This window comes from Oreochromis aureus, linkage group 5 (genome assembly GCF_013358895.1).
Source record: "Oreochromis aureus strain Israel breed Guangdong linkage group 5, ZZ_aureus, whole genome shotgun sequence".
Classification (NCBI taxonomy): Eukaryota; Metazoa; Chordata; class Actinopteri; order Cichliformes; family Cichlidae; genus Oreochromis; species Oreochromis aureus.
The window spans coordinates 32,301,654-32,322,964 of NC_052946.1; the positions used below are offsets into that span (position 1 = coordinate 32,301,654).

The following is a 21,311-nucleotide window of genomic DNA, read 5'->3' on the forward strand; positions in this document are numbered from 1 at the left end:
GTGTCTTTTCAGGTTAGTGAACGGGTGTTCAATCTCATGCTGAAAGCATAAATATATTAAGTATGCATAAAAAAGCTTGTCTGTCCACATGATGAAAAGATGCTTAAAATTAGCCATCAAGCCTACAAACAAAAACAGACACATTTTCACGGTAGGCATTATATACGAGATGGTCTGTGATTTCAAAATTAGAGGTTTGCAAATTGATGAGCACTGGTCAGTGGACATTCAGAAAAGGAGGATGGCTGCATCAATGTGATCGTGGTGATGAATTCTAGTCTGACAGAGCAAGTGTAAAATTGATTCGAATTAGACACAGAGAACAATTACACGTTTTGTGTGGACACTATCAGTGTGCATGAAACAAGACTCATTTTCTCATTTATTTAGCTATAATCCTGTGTTGCATACCCAAAGGCACAATACAATACCTTACTGCAGGGTCTCACGGTACAAAGTGCCTTGAGGCGACCGTTGCTGTGATTTGGCACAATATGAACAAACCTGAATTCAATTGAAAAGAAGAATGTGTAAACAAAAGGGTAGACATTTCATTATGGTTCTGGACACGTGTCAGCATTGTCCAGTCATTTCACTCAAAGTCAAAAAAAAGTTGACTCCAAACTAGTTATTCTTATAAATGTAAAAATAAAGTTTGCTTCTGAAGAATGCGCAGCTGTATGAATCTTTGCTATTAGGGGAAAAGAAAAATCTTAACGATAAGCATTAAAGATAAGATAGAAGATAAGATGATGAAGAAGAGGCTGCTGAAAAATCACAATGGCATGCACGAGGGTAAGAAAAATAACACATGCCATGTATGCAACATCAGTGAAGATAAGGCAACGTTAAATAAAAAAAGGAAGTAGCAAACTAAGACAAAAAATGGTGCTTTAGTTTCACTCCTACTTGCAGAGTTTAATGCCTATATAAAACAACGAAACAAAAAACTGCCTCTTTGCCCCTTTCTAAACGTTATTGATTTCTGTTTGGAGGAAAGAGCGCCCTCTAGAGCAACCTATATTTAATGCCCATTCACGGCTATTTAAAACCATGCAGTCAAGCCAAAAAGAAGCCAGGTGCACATTTTAATTAAAAACACATTTTTCCAATTACAGTTGAAACCGTGAACCTAAAATAAAAAGCGAAGCAAATGTCGTGAGTTCAAGCAAGCTAATTACAGTAAATCAAATGGAAAGTTACAAAAGATAGAATCAAAGCTTAAGGCTAACTTTATATGTTTGCTTAACGCCAGGCTGCAGCACTAGGGGGGTCGATGGATTCATTTTTCTTTTAGCATTCAGGTCTGGGCTGCTTCCTAAAATTGACTTAAAGTTGCATTCATTGGGAAATCGGGGTCCTTAAAATCCGGATCTGAGAAGGCAGAAAAGGAAATAGGAAAAAATTGCATGTTTTCTCTTAAGGCACCTGGTGAGTCTTTCCAATAAAATAATCGGTGAGTCGTTGTCTTTTTTTCGTTTTTGTTTGTTGGATTTACTGATGGCAGCCTGGTGTAGCGCTGTGTATAAAGTGGGCTGTTGTTAGTGCTGTGCAGCCTGTATTACTTAATTGTGCAATTCCCTTGTTGGGCTGGATTTGTTAGCAGTCAGGTGTACAGAGGCTGACAGAAGGCTACATGCTGACAGTGCTGTGTGCGTGCAGACCCACAAAGCTCCAGGATGGAACTCATTAAGGTGGATGAATGAGTGGTCAGATCACCTCTTCAGTGCATCATTTATGTTATTTCATCTTTGCTTTGCTTTTAAGATGCTCTAAATTGGGTTTACTGTATTGAAAGTTACCCAAACAATGCTGGACATGGATCAAAAGAGCATGGCTAAATTATGGTTGGTTTTACATTGAGGATTTAGGCTGTTGTTTAAGTATTGATAATGACTGAAGCTGTTATTTTACTTTTTATGGAAAGATTGTTTTGCATTTACGGGATCAGGAAATTAGGCAGCTTTTCATTCTAAAGTCCAAAATAAGTTCAAATTTAGTTTAAAAACAAACAAAAAAATCCCCACTTATTTCTAAAAACTGTGATGATATTTTTGATTAGCTTAGTCAATAATTGACAAGTATCACAATTACTATTTAGCTTTAACATTTTCAATTTGAACATTTAACATAATTCATTTTTCATTTTCTCAAAACTTTAAACACAAAACCAGTTTCAACAGTGCTTAATTGGTACTAAGGGGTCCAAAGTGTGCCAAGAAATTATCCCAGACACCAATTCACGATCGCCAGCCTGAACTATTGATGCAAGGCATCATCCATGTTTACATGTTTATGCCATTTGACTCTGCTACCTAAATGTTGGTGCAGAAATCAAGACTCATCAGTCCAGGCAACATTTTGGCAATCTTCCATTATTCAGTGTTGGTCAGTCTGTGCAAATTTTAGCCTCTGTTTGTTGTTTTTAGCTGCCAGGAGTGGCACCCACTGTGGTCGTCTGCTACTGTACCCCATCTGCTTCAACAGTTGACGTGTTTTGTGTTCAGTGGTTATTTGAGTCACGGTTTCCTTCTCCGTCAGCTTGAAGCAGACTGGACATTCTACTCTGATACCTCTGGCATCAACAAGGAATTTCTGCACAGAGCTGCCTCTCACTGGAAATGTTCACTTTTTCAAAGCATTCTCCGCAAACACTGGAGATGGTTATGCATTTCCTGAAAGACTCAAAACAACCTGTCTGTCACATAAATCACCTTTCTCATGCTTGGTTTGAGCGTTAGCAAGTCATCTTGACCACACCTGTGTGCCTAATCGCATTGAGTTGCTGCCATGTATTTAACTGAATAGATATTTTAATGAGCAGTTGAACAGGCGTACCAGTGACCGATGAGTAAATTTCTTTTTCTTATGAGTAAATCATAGTGTGAGAAGTATAGTCTCATATTAAACAGTTCTTCTATTACTTTACAAATGTGGTCTGTTGCAGTGGGTCAAATTTCTTCTGAAATTACTGAAATGATTTTGCTCTTTCTCCTCTACCTCACAGTTTCCATCCACTGATATTTTCAACATTCAGCTCACCATTGCTGGCTGTGGGTTCTGAACTGCCTCAGTTTCGGGCTTCAGGTTTATCATCCTTAGCAACAAGTGCGAACAATTCTGTGTTTAAGAAATGGCATCTGTGCTGTAGTTTAACTTTTGCCTCCTGTGGTTACCATTATGCTTCATAACGGAATCACTGAGCAGAATGTGTTTTAGTGAGTGGGGTTGTACTTAGAGTTTTACAAAAAGGTTAAAGGAGAACTGCAAATTGCATCTAATTAGGTGAAAACAGTTTAATGTTTTTGCCAAAAGAGGGATTGATTAGCTTAGGACATTGAGAATTTGCTTCAGAGAATGAGAGTTAGTGTTTTAACAATTCAGGAAAGCTGCAATAAACCAAGGTTGTGAAAGCTAAACTGAGGATAGATTTTACTGTTGGTTGTGCAGTCTCTTCCTTCCAGCTTATTTTGTGCTGTGTTGCAGAAATTACAGTAGAAACACTGTCCTGTTGTTAAGTTTGGGGATATATGGGGCTCTTTGTTAGCTTGTCCCCTGTTGACTCTGTGTTTTTTGCTTGTTTGCAGGTCTACTTATGTGTTCCCAAGAAAGCACGAGGCGCAGAGACTTAAATTTTCACATAATCAGCCATCTTCTCTGAGATACACTGAAAGACTACGTTTCTCACGCTGCATGTGGTGGAGATTATGAGCTTGTACTCAGAAGGGAGGCCTTCCGATTCAGGCTTTTACTCTCTAGAGTCCCTGGGCCTTATGTATTTTGTATTAGCTGCTATAGATTAAAATTGTTCATACAATTTTCTCTGGGGGATAGAAGGCGATGGCTCTGCTTGAAATATGTGTTGCATTTTTCTTTCTCTTGCAATTTATGTAAAGAGACCTGATAGGATTTGGATTCGGCAAACAGACTTCAGACCAGATGAACTGAACAGCGGCTGTATCTCGTGCCCTTAAAGTTTGTGTGACTGCACATCGCTTTGTTCCCATTATCTTGAAAAATCTAACGAGCACACACTATACTTGCAAACCACTCATTCTTACAGATATGCCCTAGTTTTCCATATGTTGCTGCTTCAAGTGATTCAGTTGGAAATGGGTCTGTCAGGGGAACAGGTTTGATAAGACATAATTCCTTAATCCTGACAGGCAGGCAGGCCTAGCCCAACAGATACAGTAAATCAATCAGTGTGTCTGAGAAGTACCTGCCTTCAGTATCGACTGTGACCTCACCACCCCCATGCTATTCTCTCTCTCTCTCTCTCTCTCACACACACACACACACACACACACACACACACACACACACACACACACACACTTACTTTCTAGGACATGCTCTATAGTCTCTTTTCGCATTCACGCTCTGTAAATACTAAGCTTTGGTACATTATAGTCTAAAATACAAAGTTGAAAAGACAGCGTATTTGACCCACAAGATGAAGTATGGTAGGCATCATTACCAAGAGCCGCTTAGTGTCAACAGGAGGCTGGAGATGGTTCACCTCATACCATCTTTTTACTGGGCCATTAACCAGGCTCACATAGTGCGTAAGAATGAGCAGCCTTCAGTGCCAGAGGCTTTGAGAGACCAAGGTGTTTGGATATATTTTAACCTGTAGATTCAAGATTCAAGCCTGCCTTCTGAATCATATTCAATTCAGGCCCCCAGGTATGCATGTGATGGCTGGTAGGAACTGAAAGCTTTATAGGGAAATGGTGATGAATACTAAGTAGACCTGCCGTCCCCCCCCCCACACCCCCACCCCCCTGTTTTTGTCCTAACAGGAGAGGCTAAAGAATGTATTGGAGGTTATCTGAATAAAGGATAAGACACTGTGAACCATAAGAGAACTTGAGGATTGTGGAGGTGTATATTTCATTGTTAGAGCAAGATAATAGTCATTGAATCAGTCCGTCAGCGAACAGGAAGTCAACAATTTCTCCCTTTCGCATAGCGTCTTCAGCTTATTCAAGCAGCATTATATTTCTCCCACCAGTCTTCTGGGATAGGAGAATCAGGGCTTCTTCTCACATTTCAGTCCATTTATCTCTTGCTAGATGTGGCTCAGTGGCCTTTAGCCCTCCATTAGCCTGCACCGAAAAACATCCAGCGCAAGTAAACAAAAAAATTTAGGGATGGCCCACTTCTTCTCCCCCCTTCTGTTTTCAACTTTGACTTCCAAATGTCTTCCAAGATCTCCAAAACAACACATTACATTCGCTGTGTTTGGGGAAAACACAGCGATGGCCTGGTGTTAATAAGCCTTGTTTGCATGTTCTAAAATTTCTGTAGCTGGCACAGAAATGGAGCGGCTCTCTGGTGCGGTTGTCATAAAGTTGATATTTCAAGAGATAAATTACACCCTGGTTTCCTGAGGGTTCTCAGCGAAGGGAAATCAAACGGCCACAGTCAGCTATTGCATAATATCATGTCTTAGCAAGATTTACCACATATCTCAGGGTTCTAAATAAATCATAACTGTCAACTGCATTTTGCTGTTTCTGTAATTAATGCGCCCCGGAGATAAAATATTCAAGCTCCCAGCTCCCATCTCTCTTTATATCTAACAGTGACAAAACACATCAGATGTCGAGGGAAAGAAAGTGGGATCATTTTAGTCATTTTCCTGTCTGTAAAATTGTTTTTCCGATTGGACCACTTTGGTAGTGATGTACCAAATCCATACATAATACTGGACATGATTCCATCAGTGTAACAAGTTAATTGATTCATTTTTCAGCAATATGTAGTATATAGCAGCGGATTAAGTGATCAGATGATTACTAGAAAAATCATTTACTGTTATTTATCAGCAAAAAACATGCACTGATTTGCTTCTCTCTCTCTTTTTGAAAGGCTATGATAATGTTTACAAGTTGGGATAACGGCGTGATATTTCAAATGACTCTAGTTAGATATTCACAAGCCCCATTTGGATGGGATTACCATTAGTGTGGGACATGGGGGGATAAAATAATCCCTGTGGATCAAGTAAATTAAAATTACCGTTCTGCTCAGGATTTTAAAATGAGATTCAGGAGAACAAAACAAACAAACAAACATGAGTAAAGGTTCATGAATCCACTTGGAATGACCCTCTAGAACCCATCTTTCTTCCTTAACACAGAAATCCAATGATAGTTATTTGTACAGCTTTGGTACATTACAAATGGGACCCACTAATTACAAATTTTTCTTGCTTGTAATGGTACCAAAATGTAAATAGACACAGGTTAGAAATTGGGCCCTGAAGAGAACAGCAGTGTCTACCGTTATCTTTCATTACAGCAGCCAATCAGTGGGCTTTGCAGGGTGTAGCTCTTTTGATAGCTTTAATTTATTCCTTCATGTCTTCTCTGTTTATTGGCGGTAACATTTTTGACTTCTTCCATTTTCACACAAAAGCTGAGCTTCATACTGAGCTGATAAAATGAAACTGAAGGGGGAAAAAAACTATGAAAGTTTAAAAAGCAAAGGTTTCACTCTAGATGGAATTTAAATTGCATGAGAACTTGTGAGTTTGTGAACGAACAGTAGGCTCAATTATTAATGGTGGGGAGGTGGTGAAAAATTATTTGCATATATGTGCTGATTTAAAACCACTGACCAGAGTAGGTAGTAATAAGGTCACCACGTCTTCTTTTGAGAAATCATGTCTGAAATCCTGCCAGTCACAGTGCAGAATCAACATGAAGGTCAAATTCAAATTAGAGCCCAGCTCCGTCTCACATGCATTTAAACAAAGTCCCCAATAAAACAGTGCGCCTCACACATAGTACCTAAACAGTTTGAATATTTTTACACAGTGACATCCTACTTTAAATCATAACTGGTAAATAAAGCTGCAGTTTTACATGTAAGGGGACAACATCTTACATTCAGGTCCTTGCCAAACAAGTTCAAACAATGTCTGTGCAGACAGTGCCACAAAAGTGCACTGGTAGTGATGCATTTTTCATCAGCCAGTAATGATTGGTTTGCCAGAACTGAAGAGGGGAGTAACGATTGTGCAGGATTCTGCAAATAGAAGTCTGGTTGGAAAAACCAAGAAAGATTTAAAAAGAAAAAAGAAACTTGCTGTTCAAAGAATTTATTTTTCTTTAGAAATGTTTTTGTCATTTTATTTTTGCTAATTCAGTAGTCTGCCCCTTTCTACAAGTAGTGCAACTGCCAAATTGTGCCATAATTTGAAGTCTCTTTTCTTTGTTGTGTTGAACTAGAGCCTTGTAGACAGACACTGATAAATATTCTCCTCATAAAAGATTAGAGAATTTAGAGTCTGGAGACCTGACATTGTTTGGCAGATGCTAAGTACTATAAAGCGAAGCACCAGTGTAGAAGTCTCCTCTCCTGTCTCTGATGAATTTGAGCTCACAAGCTATCCACGAGCCAAGGCAAAGCAAGCTAGCTACCTTATCATGATTTATGAAGTTTGCACTGCATTTCTGAGCTCACGGCTTGTCCAATCTAATCATTTAAACAGCAAACTGTATATAAAGTATATAAATTCTTTCATTTGGAGACTAAAAGGAATCCTTTATCTGATGGGTTTTTAGGGTATATGTATTGTTTTTGGCTTTGCAGTTTTTACAATTTAAAACAAATCTGTCGCACATAGTATTTTATTCTTTTTAGATGTGAGCATGCATGTGCATGCATGTACACACACACACACACACACACGCACACGCATACATCTGGAGAAATATTTGCAGAGGCATGCTTCTGGGCTGACAGTGGCCGGCTGGAAAATTTCAACATTTCGGCCAACCCTGACTGATACTCTAATTATTTTTGCAATATACACACTCCCTGCTGATTTTTTTTTTTTCTTCTGAGAATTGAAAAGATTATATCAGTAGGTAAAAAGCTGTTTGAATAATTACTGTGGAAATTGTGCATCCTGACTCTTCAGGAGTATTTATACCTTGGGCCAGTTTTGTAAACAATAATTATGGTAAGCTGGAATAAGTATGTAGGCAGATTGAGCCAAACGTTTTTGTTTTTTTCTAATTAGGCAAACTAACACCTATACTGGAAGCTGTCAGTATTAACTGCATGGCTTGGCTGAGGCACTGCTGCTTAGAAACTTGACACACTCAAGAGAGAATAAACCTCACATTCAGGCTGCACAGATCTGAATGAGGCTTCTCTCTATTGTAAAGGATGACACAAACGAATATCAAGATTGCTCTTTGTCTCAGATGCATAGTTTGACAGCTGGCAATAAAAACTCTTGTCATCAAGACCCGTTCTGTAGTTCTGCATGGAGGCGTTTGAAGGCTTGAAGATTTGTATTATCAATATTATGCAAATATACTAGTAACTTTGTGCAGAGCTGGAATTGTGTTTATACTTCTCAATATATTCCTTATCTGAAACCTGTGTAACAAAAGATTTTGCCTTGTTTTGAGCGCAGTAATGGTTACGCTTTATAATTCCAAAGTTTGGGGCACTAAGAAATGAGGTTTTTCTTTAAAGAGAATCAAATTTGCTGTTATATAACACGATGAGTCATAAATTATTTTTGATGAATGTCTCTATTAAAATATTTCTGATGAGTTGATATTTAGTGAGAACAAATGTGCTCGATGCAGCACTAAACACTCATTATTGACTAAAAAAGAAAATCCAGCACAAAACTGAAATATATAAGAAGACAGTAGATGCAGGTAAAAAATAATTATTTCGTGTTTTCTGTTGTAACAGTACTAGAATTACTGTATTGCGGTGCTAAAAATCAGCTCAATGACAGATGGCCTAGCTCACCCTAGTGTTGTGCACCAATTGTATGGCAATTTTTTTTTTTCTTTTTCAGTTCAAGAAATAATTATTTTTTCCATTCCACTTTTAAGTTTGATTCACCCGATCAATATGTCCTTTTAAGGCTTATTTCAGTAATTTTTTTTCTTTCATTAGAAACATAGTGACAGCCTCTTCCAAGCTCTCAACTCCTTGTGTGCAGCTAAGCCCTCCTCTCTCCATTCATTTTCCTCAGGGCAGCCTACTTCTACCTTCCTATTGATCTGCTGTGCAGCATCAACATGCTGGAGTGTCAATTAGAGAACCCATCCTGCCCATCTGTGAGAGAAGAGCTGCAGCATTTCTCAAACTTTCCCTGGCTCACTTGGCCATCCAGCAGCTGCTCAGGTCTCTGAAGATAAAGAGGGGAATAATCGTTTTAGAATAAATAATAATTTATCTCAGCTGTACCCTTGTCCATATTTATAATGTTCCTTTCGCAGCACTGATTAGAATGTAAAATACTTGCACTAGCTGTGTGATTTCTAATGTAAAGTGATAAATATTACGAGGGAATTTAAAGGAGTAAGGGCAGATCTGCAGAACACATTTGTCTGCTTCAAAGAGGACACCTCTTATTTATTTATTTCTTTTTTCTCAGGTGGATTGCATTTGTAAGGGTAGGCATGTTGAGGCGAGCGAATGGAAAACCTTTTATTTATTTATTTTTAAGTGAACGCAGGCCGTCTTCAGCATTGTTTCGCTTAGTAACCAAAGTCTGGTGTGTTGCAGATCTCTGCAGTGGCTTTAGTATTTCCAGGACTGGCTTGAATGCAAAACAGCTTTCTGGAAATCAGGTTTTAAAAGATGGGGTTGAATGTGAAAACAAGATATTCAACATCAGGTTGTTTTTGTTTTTTGTTTTCAAAGGAGAGTGTACCACTGTGACATTATTGGTCTTAATGCTTCCTGACCTCGTCAAACCTGTGTATATATTTCTGTCATCCCCATCTACTCTAGGATATCAGCCAAAATACAGCAGACAGGCACTGGTAGAATATTGTGAGTCTTCTTGGTTTTTTGAAAATGACGTTCAGTTTTTAAGTATATAACCTGAGTCTCTTTCTGTCTTTACCCTCTGCTTCATGAGAGAGGACGGCTGATGTGCAGCTGCAATTGAAATGGCCAGCGTCTGTGTTTCTGAGTAGAAACCTGGCTTTTTAAAATCAAAGTACACCTTTTTGGCACGGTCATAACAAAACATCTTGTAGTGTGTTAATTTGTGCCCTTTTGTTCCCATTGAGAGTACATTAAATTAAATTATCAGCATTGACAGTGACAATTTTGGTAAACCCTGTTTGTGGTCAGCATTTCAACACCAAGTTTTAACTTCAACAGGTTTTTGCTTTTAGGCCACGCCCACTTCTGACATGACTCTTCATCCCTTGCAAAGAGAAATTAGATTAATGATGGCTAAAAACAAGTTCATGACTTCATCTGATACGTTTTACTGCAGAAGCGCACAGGGAGCAAATCTGACAGCCAAGATGATGAGGAGCTCAAAAAACAGTGTGAAAAGTGATACGTAGCTGTCAGAGAAAATCATTCTGACCATTTCGAGCCTAACGGGAGAAAGTGGGAGTATGGGACTGATAGGACAAACTAGACAAATGTGCCATTCATCCGTCAGCCTATTTCCTGTTTCTCAAAAAGCTTCGATGACGAAGACTCTCCTGTGATTGTTAATGATTATATCTCAGAAAAAATAACATGGTTTTCCACAACCAGGCCTAGTTGTGATAACAGATATTGCAGGACTAATTTCATGGTATAGAGGCTAATTTAGATTACAGTGTGAATCAGCACCATCTCATTCCTTCCTGTTCCCACTTAAAGTCATATTATTTGTTTTTTGTTGTTGTTTTTTTTTTAGAATATTTCCATTAGAACTCTCTTCAAATTGAACCCTGTATATATAATTGACCATCTTGTTTGTGTGGGGTTAATGCAAGAAGTTGAAATTCTTGAAAATATATTATTGCTAACCATTTTTGGGTTTATCAGTACTAAGGAGTTACTGCTTCCGCTGTCGCTTGCAAGGCCGTTTAACATTACACACTGATTTGCCTGAAGGTTGATGGCCTTTTGAAATGAATACATAGTCTGCTCTGAAATATGCTTTTGCACCTGAGGAAAGGTTGTTCTCTGATATGAATCTCCAGTAATTCCTGCAGCTGTCTTTGACATTTTCTAGCTGGTAAACATTTTGGTTGTTTTGCATAAGTCTGTGCTTCATATGGTTTTTGAGGTATGCTATTAAGAGCTCACCTGTGAATGTGAACACATTTTGTACTTTTATTCAGTACTTTTTTTTTTCTGAAAATGAAAACAGCAGAATTCCATAAAATAAAGGCAGAACATAGATTTTGTGCGTTATATAAAGTATATTCCAGATGTTTTTATAAGCTACACAGTAAAAACCACTGATTGTGCTTTCTGTGAGATACTACGTCACTACTTATTGTGCTGAATGGAAGTCTGACAAGTGGTCTGTTGTAACCTCAATGCTTCATTAAAACAGAATTCATAGTTTTGGCTGAATGGTGATTGTTCTGAGATGATTAATTCTAAGACAGCCCACCCTTAATGCCCTGAGATCTCTCAAATATCAGAAATAATTGTTTTCACTGTGGCTAAAGATGAAACACCATAAGATATTAATCTGTAACAAGACAACACAAGCTGATTAACAAGATAATACTTCATGTAATCTTGTGAGATATAAGATCTTTTTCCTTCAGTTGCACATGAGCTACTTCTACAGATTAACTGGCTTTCTTCAGTCTGAATAAGACATGGGAGCTGTCACCCAACCAGCTTTTCTTCTGTTCAAGCAGAAGTTTGATGACATCTATCTTCAAATCTGCAGCCTTGCAGAACCGTTTCTTATTTGAACTGTTCAATGTTTACACCTGTATTTTATTTTTTATTTTTTAGACTATCTGTACCATGCTATGCTGGCAGCAGCACTCCCAACCTCAATCTTAGTGTTTGCTTTAATGTCAGATGTGCTGCTGCATGGTTTGCGTTTGGTTAGGGGGGCTAAGGTGAGTTGGCTGGCTTTCCAGTTGTCATCAGCCCTGCAGCAGTTTAAGTGGACCTGCAGTGAATCAACTCTGAAAAATTACTTCTCACTCAGTAGGAGATAGTTGGGTGTATTCAAAGGACCTTGTCACTTCCAATATGCTCTCAATGAATCTCCGCCGTTGCCGATGCAAGGCCTCAACCCACTCTGCTGGAAAACCAATGTCTACAGCTGTATTTTGTGACTGTGTGCAGGGAGATTGTTCCTTCAGAAGTTATTACAACTTCAGGAATGAGAAGGGTGTAGACGTGTAGATACAAGATGGTTTATAGTGGCATATTTTGTGTGTCTGGCATGTGTGTACTTTTTATCTCAGGCAAAAAAAGGAGGAGGGCAGAAATAATAGTGCAGGGTAGTGATGACTAGATGTGCGTCACAGGAATCAACTTAGAAATTAAAAATTTGTCTTCAAATTCACATTAAAATGTACCCAATGAGCTTGTTTACGACACCTGAATTTGCAAAGAATCTCATAACATCATCTAACAGCACTCATAGCAGCAAAACAAAAAACGAATGCAGTTTGATATATCAGAAAATAAGGTTTTAATGACTCAGAGTGCTGTTTCTACATGTTTTTGGTTGACTGCTCTAAATGTTCTGCTTAGCAATTTTCCCCTCTTCTTTTTAATCTATAGCTATCTATATGATGTCAGTGTGAGCAGATATACCTGATACAGTTCTCTCAGGCAAACAACTCTCGCTGTGAACACAGACGTGCCACCCACATGCTGGTTAAAAAAATTCTTATTTTGTGAGGGGCAGCCAATCAGAAGAAAGCTAGTTTAAAGGGAGGGAGGAAAGGAACTAGAAATGGCTTCTTCGCTTTCATACACTCCGAGGATAAAAAGAAATATGACATTGTTCCCCTTTAAGGTAGACCATCTTCTTCTTTTGGCTGCTCACCACAGCAGATGATATGCCTCCGTCTCACCCTATCCCTAACATCCTCCTCTGTCACAGCAGCCTTCCGCGTATCCTTCTTTACTCTATCCATCAATCGTCTCTGTGGTCCTCGTGTTTTCCTTCTCCCTGACAGCTCCATATTCAACATCCATTGTCTCCTTTAAGACAGATGTTGGACATAAAAGTGGCTTTTCACAGTTAGTTTCAAACTCAGTCCATAAACCTGTTGCTTAGAAATACTTAAATCTGAGGCCCACATATGAATTTCATTATATTATACCGAATCTATATGGAGTTGGTTTTGCCTGTTGTAAGCAGAAATATCCAGGTAATGCTGAAGTGGTTCTTTTGGCACAAAGGGAAATCTTCTATATGAGTAGCTTATTCAGCCCCTTGGACTTTTCTTTAAACTCTGTTATTTTTAATGATAAGCTTTGAAGACGTATATAACATGATGGAAATGCTGATAGACTGTCTGATAAATACTAATTTCTGAGCGAAGTACTGCCACAGACCAGCAGCCTCATTACTACCACCAATGCTGTCAGCGCAGTCTTATGTTAGTGGAACCATAAAAATGTCAGTACTTTTTCAATTTGTCAGTTTGATGGAGAATTGACAGAGAAAATGGGAAACGTGATAGTCTGAGAATGTCACAGCATTGTGACTGTGGCTGAATGTGTTGCTGACATGGTTGATAGGTGAAAATGAAGCATGTGGGATCAGACTCGCAGCCCTCTCAACCTTGAGAGTCCATGGCAACCCACTGAAAGCAGAATGGTAAACGGAGGCAGGCTGTGTGAGAGAAAGAAATTAGTTTTGGACCAGAACTGTCTCTTCATTTCCGCATAATACTGGAGTAAAAAGGTTGAGAAAGAAGAAAAAAGTATTAAAAATCTTAGACCAATACAAATCCCTGTGCTTTTTTGCCCCTGTTTTCTCTGTGCTATGTCTCACTTCTCTACTCTTTTTCATCTTTCAGGAATTCACTCTGAAGACTGTGGACCTAAGCAGGCCTGAGGGCTCTGACATATACCAAATCCCTGCCCAGGGGAACAGGGGAGATTAAAAACTTCTGATTGAGGTGGAGAGGAAAGAGACACAGAGAGAGGGAAGGAGAGACAGAAAGAAAGCTTATCGTTCACCTTTGTTCTTTTTAATGCCCCAAGTGAAAGATCTCCATAGGCATGTCTGTGAATAACAGCAAACACAAGAGCAGCTGCCCACCACTGTGGTCAGAAGATGGAGTGAGAGAGTGAGGGAGGAGACGAGAACAGGATTACATCCTGTGAAAGAGCCAAGCTCATATTCTACATTAATTGAATGCCTGGGAGAAAGGAGAGGCATGAGAGCAAGCCTTTTCAGTGCCAACTGCTTCAAGAGGTACTGCAATTAACCCTCTGGCCATCATAAAGTAATACCTGGCTTTTGTTGTTTTCCAATTGCTGGGTTTGGTTGTACACTGTGGATGTGTGCTTGGGCCGTGGTCATGTTTCAGCCCCTGGTGTGTAGACCGGAACGGACCGGCTCTCAAAGAAACGGCCTGATTCCTCCTCTGTTGCTCCTGCTGCTGCTTCCTTACACCTCCCTTAAGCCCGCTCAGGCGGCCAAACCCAAAGGGCCAGGACACACACATTTGAACTCTATTCGCATCGATGGGGATATCTCCTTAGGTGGGCTCTTCCCAGTACACGCCAGAGGGCACGATGGAAAGCCATGTGGGGAGCTGAAGAAGGAGAAGGGTATACATAGACTGGAGGCCATGCTCTTTGCCCTTGACCGCATCAATAATGACAATAATCTACTGCCCAACATCACACTGGGAGCACGAATCCTGGACACCTGCTCAAGGGACACTCACGCCTTGGAGCAGTCTCTCACCTTCGTGCAGGCTCTGATCGAGAAGGACGGCACAGATGTCAAATGTCTCGGTGGGGGGGCGCCCATTATCACCAAACCTGAGAGGGTTGTAGGTGTCATTGGAGCCTCCTCCAGCTCTGTTTCCATCATGGTGGCCAATATATTACGCCTGTTTAAGGTAAGATTATCATTACTTATTTGCTTGGTTTGTTGGGATGTGCGAATTGCAAAAAAATAGGATAGAATCAATTTCAAATGATGTATTAGCCTAGAAGATATATATATGCTTTTGCTTCAGTGATGCACGTAGATACTGTATTTGTTTGAATAATTAATAACACTGGATGGAAAACAGTACAAGCCGCTGAACAATGTGAGAGAACAATAAGTGTTCGATATCTGCTGCCACACAAAGACCAATTTCATAACTTCAGTGAGGAGATGCCTGGGTAAATCTCATCCCTGTGCCTGGTGCCCTGGAGGAGCTGGTTGCTAAGCAGTGAGAGGTATTGCCTGTCACAATACAAAGTGATTAATAGGATTTGATTTCATTTTTGGCCTATAGCCTTTCCCTTGATCACAATAGTGTTTACATTTGTTTACACTACAGAAAAAAAATACGTTCTCTTCGTGGACATTTGGACATTTGATGAATTATTTAATACAGATTTTATTATCACGCCAGTCAGCCATGGCAGTTATAATAGTTCTTTTTCACTTTACCAAAGGTATGATTGCTATTTAACGCTTGACTCACTACAAAAATAACAAACCTTTTTTGACTAAAAAGAATTAGTTTTTTAAAAGTACTGTCATGTTTGAAAAGGTTTCATGGGTAATTACACCTTTTTGCAAAATATTAGTCAAATCACTTTCAGTGAGATGAGGTAGTGGCTGATTTAAATTCAGTGATAATTAAAACCAGGAACTTTTCCTCACACAAACTTGGGGCTAAAAAAAATTTTTAATATTTATACAAGACCCTGACTCCAGATTTTACCTTCACCTTGATCTTGCATGGAAATTTGTGTCTATTACCGTCCTTCTTTTCTTGCTTATGCTGCAAGGTCAAAGGGGAACTCAATCACACTCAAAAACATTCCTTCAGCTGATTCAGTGTTTGCCCAAGGACACTTCAACAGAACAGGTGTTTACTGTCATCAGTTCTTTTAAAACATCAGTTATCTGAAATGCCAGATGAGGAGCTGCAGATTCAACTCGAAGCACACTGCTGGACATTTTTTCAATGCTGTATCACTGTACACAACACCAGATGAAAGCACAGCAGGCCACACATAGATTTTACTCTGGCAGGACACGTGGGTATATTGAGGGCTGTCCAAGTATATTTTGAAACCAGCCTTTTTATTTAAACTTCTGTTATATATAAGAGTCCTAGTAGCTGCCTCCGAGGCTGAAAAGTGAAGCTAACACAAAGTGTCAAAAACTCCTCTTCCTAGAGTGGCCACAAAAGCCAGTCAGTCCCCATAGACTCCCACTTTTAAACGTGGTAAAAAGCATGTTTATGGATATTGTACCTTTTCATAACAACTGTATATAATTTTTCTTTTTTAATAACACGTTCATTTGAATACTGGTTAAAGTTCACGTTAAGTCTGCAGCATGGCTGCTTCATTTCACAGATGTAGTGGCACCTGCAGCCAATTGCTGTCTACTAGGTTGTGCCTCCTTTAATGTGGGTGACTGACAGTCTTTGTGTGGTTGATATCACTTGGCAATTAGAAATGTAATTACATTACAGACAGCACTGTAAGTCAGGTGTGCTGCACCTGTGCAATTTTTGGTATCAGCTTACCAAACAAACTAGCGTTAGTTCGTAACTTAGCAGTCTATCCTCTTGTCCAAACATGGCTACCTCAGGCTCCAGAAAATTAACATGGTGGAGACCAAAATGCTAATACTAATGCTTCAAACTGTGGAGTCCAGAATATTATGTGATGTAACAGTGGTTACTTCCATCTTTTATATACAGTGTATGCTGCCAACCAGCCACCTGAGACCCTTCATCTTGTGCACGTTTCTGTACTGGCAACCAAACTGCTTTTGTTTCAGCTCTTTATTAAACTCTGCACGCTTACATACAGCATTGTGCAAAAGTTTTAGGCAGGTGAGGGAAAAAAAATGCCGTAAACAAAGAATGCTTTTAAAAATGGAAGTGTTAATCATTTATTTTCATCAGTCAACAAAATGAATGAACAAAAGAGAAATCTAAATCAAATCATTTTTGCTGTGACCATATTTTGCCTTCAAAACAGCATCAGTTCTAAGTACACGTGCACACAGTTTTTTGAAGCAACTCGGCTGGTAAGTTGTTCCAGACATCTTGGAGAACTAACCACAGATCTTCTGTGGATGTAGGCTTCCTCACATCCTTCTGTCTCTTCATCTAATCACAGACGCACTCGATGATGTTGAGATCAGGGCTCTGTGGGGTCATACCATCACTTCCAGTACTTCTTGTTCTTATTTATGCTGAAAATAGTTCTTAATGACTTTGGCTTTATGTTTGGGGTCGTTGTGCTGCTGCAGAATACATTTGGGGCCAATAATCATTTATATTTCTGAAATCATTCTTTGTTTAGCGCATTTTTCCACACCTGCCTAAAACTTTTGCACAGTACTGTATATAAATGTAATGAAAACATCAAAGGGTTTTGGTGAAATAAAAAGAATTGATCAGCCTACCATATGTTCATTATTCATTCATTCATTCATTTTTTTATTAATGATTAGTTATTTGTAATTTTTAAGCCAAATGCTTAATTCAAAGCTTTGTTAATTCATGTATTTTTACTTTGTTTTATTTTGCTACTGTTCTTTGTCTTATTTCATGTATGAATTCAGTAACTCAGGTTCTGGAGTGTAGTTTTGAGGGTCGGAGGGGAGGCAATTTGAAGTTGTTACCTTGGGCTCTGGGAAACTCTGGGGGCATTTTTACTATTTGCGACATAATTTAGGAAATAATTGGCTGATGGACGTGAATGAATGAATGAAAATGAAATGAAAAATAATCATTAGCTGCACTGTTGGATGATGCAAATGAAAACCAAAGGAGCATGATGTACAATGTGTTTCTATACTACTTTTTTCCCCCTTGATCAACCAATCAATGTTCTCATCACCAGTGCCAAATCCTAGACAACCGCTGAACCAGACCAGACTCTGGCATTGCTTTATCTGCTACCTTCCAGTGTGATGACATTTGCCAGCGGTATGCAGGAGAGATGCTCCGCTGTGTGATTGGTTGTTATAACTGGACTATGATTAGGACATGTTTCTTTTTTATTTCATTGCCTGTGAAAATGTGTTCATTTTACAGGCGATGTGAGTGAAGCCGAAAAAAAGGGAGATGTGAAGTAAAGCATGAAACCTGATATATACTGTAGGAGTTTGGTGTGGGGTAGCTGGTGTGTAGGTGTGCTGCACTGCAGTGTATCTGGACAGAAGCCATTAATACTATAGCACCACTCATACTTCCAGATAGGTTGAGTAGTTTTAAAAATCAAAAATATGGAAAATGAAAAGTAGTATTCACATCACTAAATAAAATCAATACAAATGACCTGGAATGCTTAGATTTAGCTACAGCTCTAGATTTTGCTGAGATGGATATGAGGCTTTTATTTTGTTTTTATGCTTATTTATGTATTAGTTAATCTAATACTCCACAGCAACAGCCTGCAGTCTATGTGTTATTTGATAAGCTCCCTGATTCCAGAGTGTTACAAACCACATGGGATGTATCCTCCTCCTCGAGGCCCCCAGCGTTAATCAGTGTGAACCCAGTGTGACGGCACACATGCACTTTCTCACACACGCCAAGGTCTCGTGCATTCTTTTATATATTTCAGTGTGTGTAAATGTTTTTGTTAAAGTCTGTGTATAGGTTTGTGCATCTCCGTACGGTTTGTTCAGTATACACCAGTAGAAAATATACTCTAGCACACAGAACCCTGTGCATGAACTTTGCATTTCTCTCTGTCTCCATCTCATAAAGTATGCCTATATGTGCACTCACACAGGTAAGAGTCGGTGTGGGCCACAGTAATGAGCATCTCCTGCAGTGCGTTCCTGATCCCTTTCTCGCATGGGAGCCTCAAATCCTTCGTCATTAGCACAGTGCTCATTGCTTCTTCATTAATGCATGTAAGCGTTGTCCTTGCATATTTAATCTGAATGTCTCTGATCTCCTATCTCTTTATTCTCAATGCATATAAGCAATGCATCCCCCTCTTCTGCTTTTTTATATGCAGACAAATGGAGGGTGAGAAAGCAGCACTAGACTGACAGCAAGCCAGTCCATCTTCAATACTATCACTTTTTAATCGCTCTTCTGAAATCAAACACCGAGACAGTGATAAATCAATCAAAGACTGTTGCAACTCTCCAAAAAAAGACTGAACTAAACTGTTACAGTTGCACAGATTTAATAGCAAACCTTTAACGCAGAGCGGTGTGTGGTCATTTAGGCAAAGACTTTGAGTTATAGCTTCCCAGGGATCCATAGGTCAGCCAAATGCCAGCTTGTTCTTCTGGCCCTGATGGAGCTGCTGATGGCCTCAAAGTTTTAACTTCCTCCTTGCCACCAAGACCCCCCCACCCCCTTCCCCCAAAGACAAAAAAATGTCTGCTTATTATAAAAAATAATAAGTAGAAGGAGTTCAGGGAGGACTGTGTCTACTAGCATTGTAGCTAGGCATAAATGCTTGAATTAAAAGAAAGCAAAGTATCTACACAACTACCAACTCAGCATACTGGTGAAGTAAAACCAACTTGTAGACATGCTTATGCATCTGTGTGCATATCTACATGCATAAACCATGTGCAAAATTGCAGCACTCAAATATACGAGCTATATAAAAGCTTCACACAAAGAAACACAGTCTCGTACAAAAGTAATCATGCACATTTGCACACAAACCACTTTAAAGGCAGCAGCAGCCACCCTGGTGTAGTTAGCAGGTTTTCTGAAAAGTGTTTCCTCAGCACTCAGCTGCATACAGATGTGGTCCAGAGCAGCTGATGAATATTTTACTTGAACCTTATGTAACGGTACATGGGGACCAGGAGCTGCAGCTCAAGAAGATTTTAGTGCGTTTCACTGAGAAGAGGGAGCAGCTTTGACAAGCATTTGGGGAAAAAGATAATTCTTGATCACAGGAAAGCTATGTCAGATGATTACATTATTCATTTACGCAGCAGATGTGTTGATAATGTGTTGACTCATGTCACCGATTACACTACCAGGTCTGTCCTTCCCAATCAGCGGGAGGTACTGACAGGGATTTTATTTTAAATTCAACCACAGCAGAAGCTTGGCTCTCGTTCAGTGAAAACAAAGTAGTTTTCTAAATTTCATTTGATTTCATTTGATCTGTTCTGTGGTACACATGAGTAGCAAAACAGAGACACATTGACCCAGGAATAAGATGCTCAGAGCCTTCAAGCCTTTAATGCTCACTGGAAAGCATTTTGCTGGCTTTTTGTTGCTCTAACATTACAGTTTAGTGCTGGCTGGACAAAGCATCTCGCATTCACTTAATGGTTAGTTTCAGCAGTAAAAGGGTTCAGAGAAGAGTAAAAAGAGTAAAAAAATATCCATTTCGAGGAAGAAAAGTAGAAGAAAATGATTTTTCATGCAAGAAAACACAAGCCTTCACTTCAGCATCCCACTCAATGTTGCATTATCTCTGAAATTTAGTTCACGCCCTAATGTTTTTTTTTTCTTTATAAAGTTTCGTATTGGAAATATAAAAACTGACCTGTGTTTATGCACCTCCACATTGTGGGAACATTTTCTAAACTGTAAAGGTCTCAGGAAAAAAAAACAAAACACAAACAAGAAGCACAAAATAAGAAATTAGGACAGTAAGTACTTCTGACCTTTTAGGAAATCTTGTTAGGTTATTAAATGCTTTAAACACTCAAAAGTAAAGCAAATCATTTTTATTACTTTTGGGTAGATTGGATGGAAAAAACACCAAATATTAATATTTCCTATGATTTAAGGTGGACTTTTGTACATGATTCCTAATCATATACATATCATATACCCATGAATCATTGCTAATAAAAAAGCATGTGAATAAGAAGACCTATGCTGAAAAGTACATTGTTAGGCAGATCAGATAAAAAATGCTGTCTGTTACTCTAGAGCCTGTGATCCTAAAAAGTAAACCAATATATCTCAGATTTAAATAGTGATTCTAGCTTATTTTTGTTTTACAATAATACAGAGTGGGTGGTGTTTTTGAAGGAGAATAAAAGCCATACTTTAAAAATCAAATTTCAGTCTGATGCTGCTAATGTTTGCTTTTTACTGGCTTCTTTGGCGACCATGACTCATTTCTGAGTGTGTACTTGTGCACTTGGGAGAAAAAAATATCACTTATAGTAAAGCTACAATTATGTGGCGGCTTGTAAGGTAAAAGCTGTCGGTGTCAGTCTCATTCAGAGTATGTCCATGTTGAAACCTAGTCACAAAAGAAACCACGAAGAGGGTGGCAGATATCATTAGCTGACTGTCTCTATCGTGGTTCCCTGAATGAGTGAGCTGATACATTCTGCAGCTGTTATGTGGTCAAAGCTCCACCACATCCCTTTCTTCCAGTGGTGT

General features: G+C 39.1%; 1 protein-coding gene across 2 annotated transcripts in view; it reads left to right on the forward strand.

Annotated features, from left to right (window-relative positions):
* Nucleotides 1-21,311, forward strand: part of LOC116317786 (metabotropic glutamate receptor 4-like) — a 189,215-nt gene that overhangs the window by 20,822 nt on the left and 147,082 nt on the right. The window contains exons 1-3 of one of the 2 annotated variants that reach the window (XM_039612154.1): nucleotides 1,066-1,158; nucleotides 1,256-1,456; nucleotides 13,797-14,852. In XM_039612154.1, the coding sequence (XP_039468088.1) occupies nucleotides 14,283-14,852 (570 nt within the window). In that variant the 5' untranslated portion in view covers nucleotides 1,066-1,158; nucleotides 1,256-1,456; nucleotides 13,797-14,282. Of the gene's footprint in view, nucleotides 1-1,065; nucleotides 1,159-1,255; nucleotides 1,457-13,796; nucleotides 14,853-21,311 lie in introns of those variants that run through there. The other variant, XM_031736659.2, reaches the window with a different exon arrangement.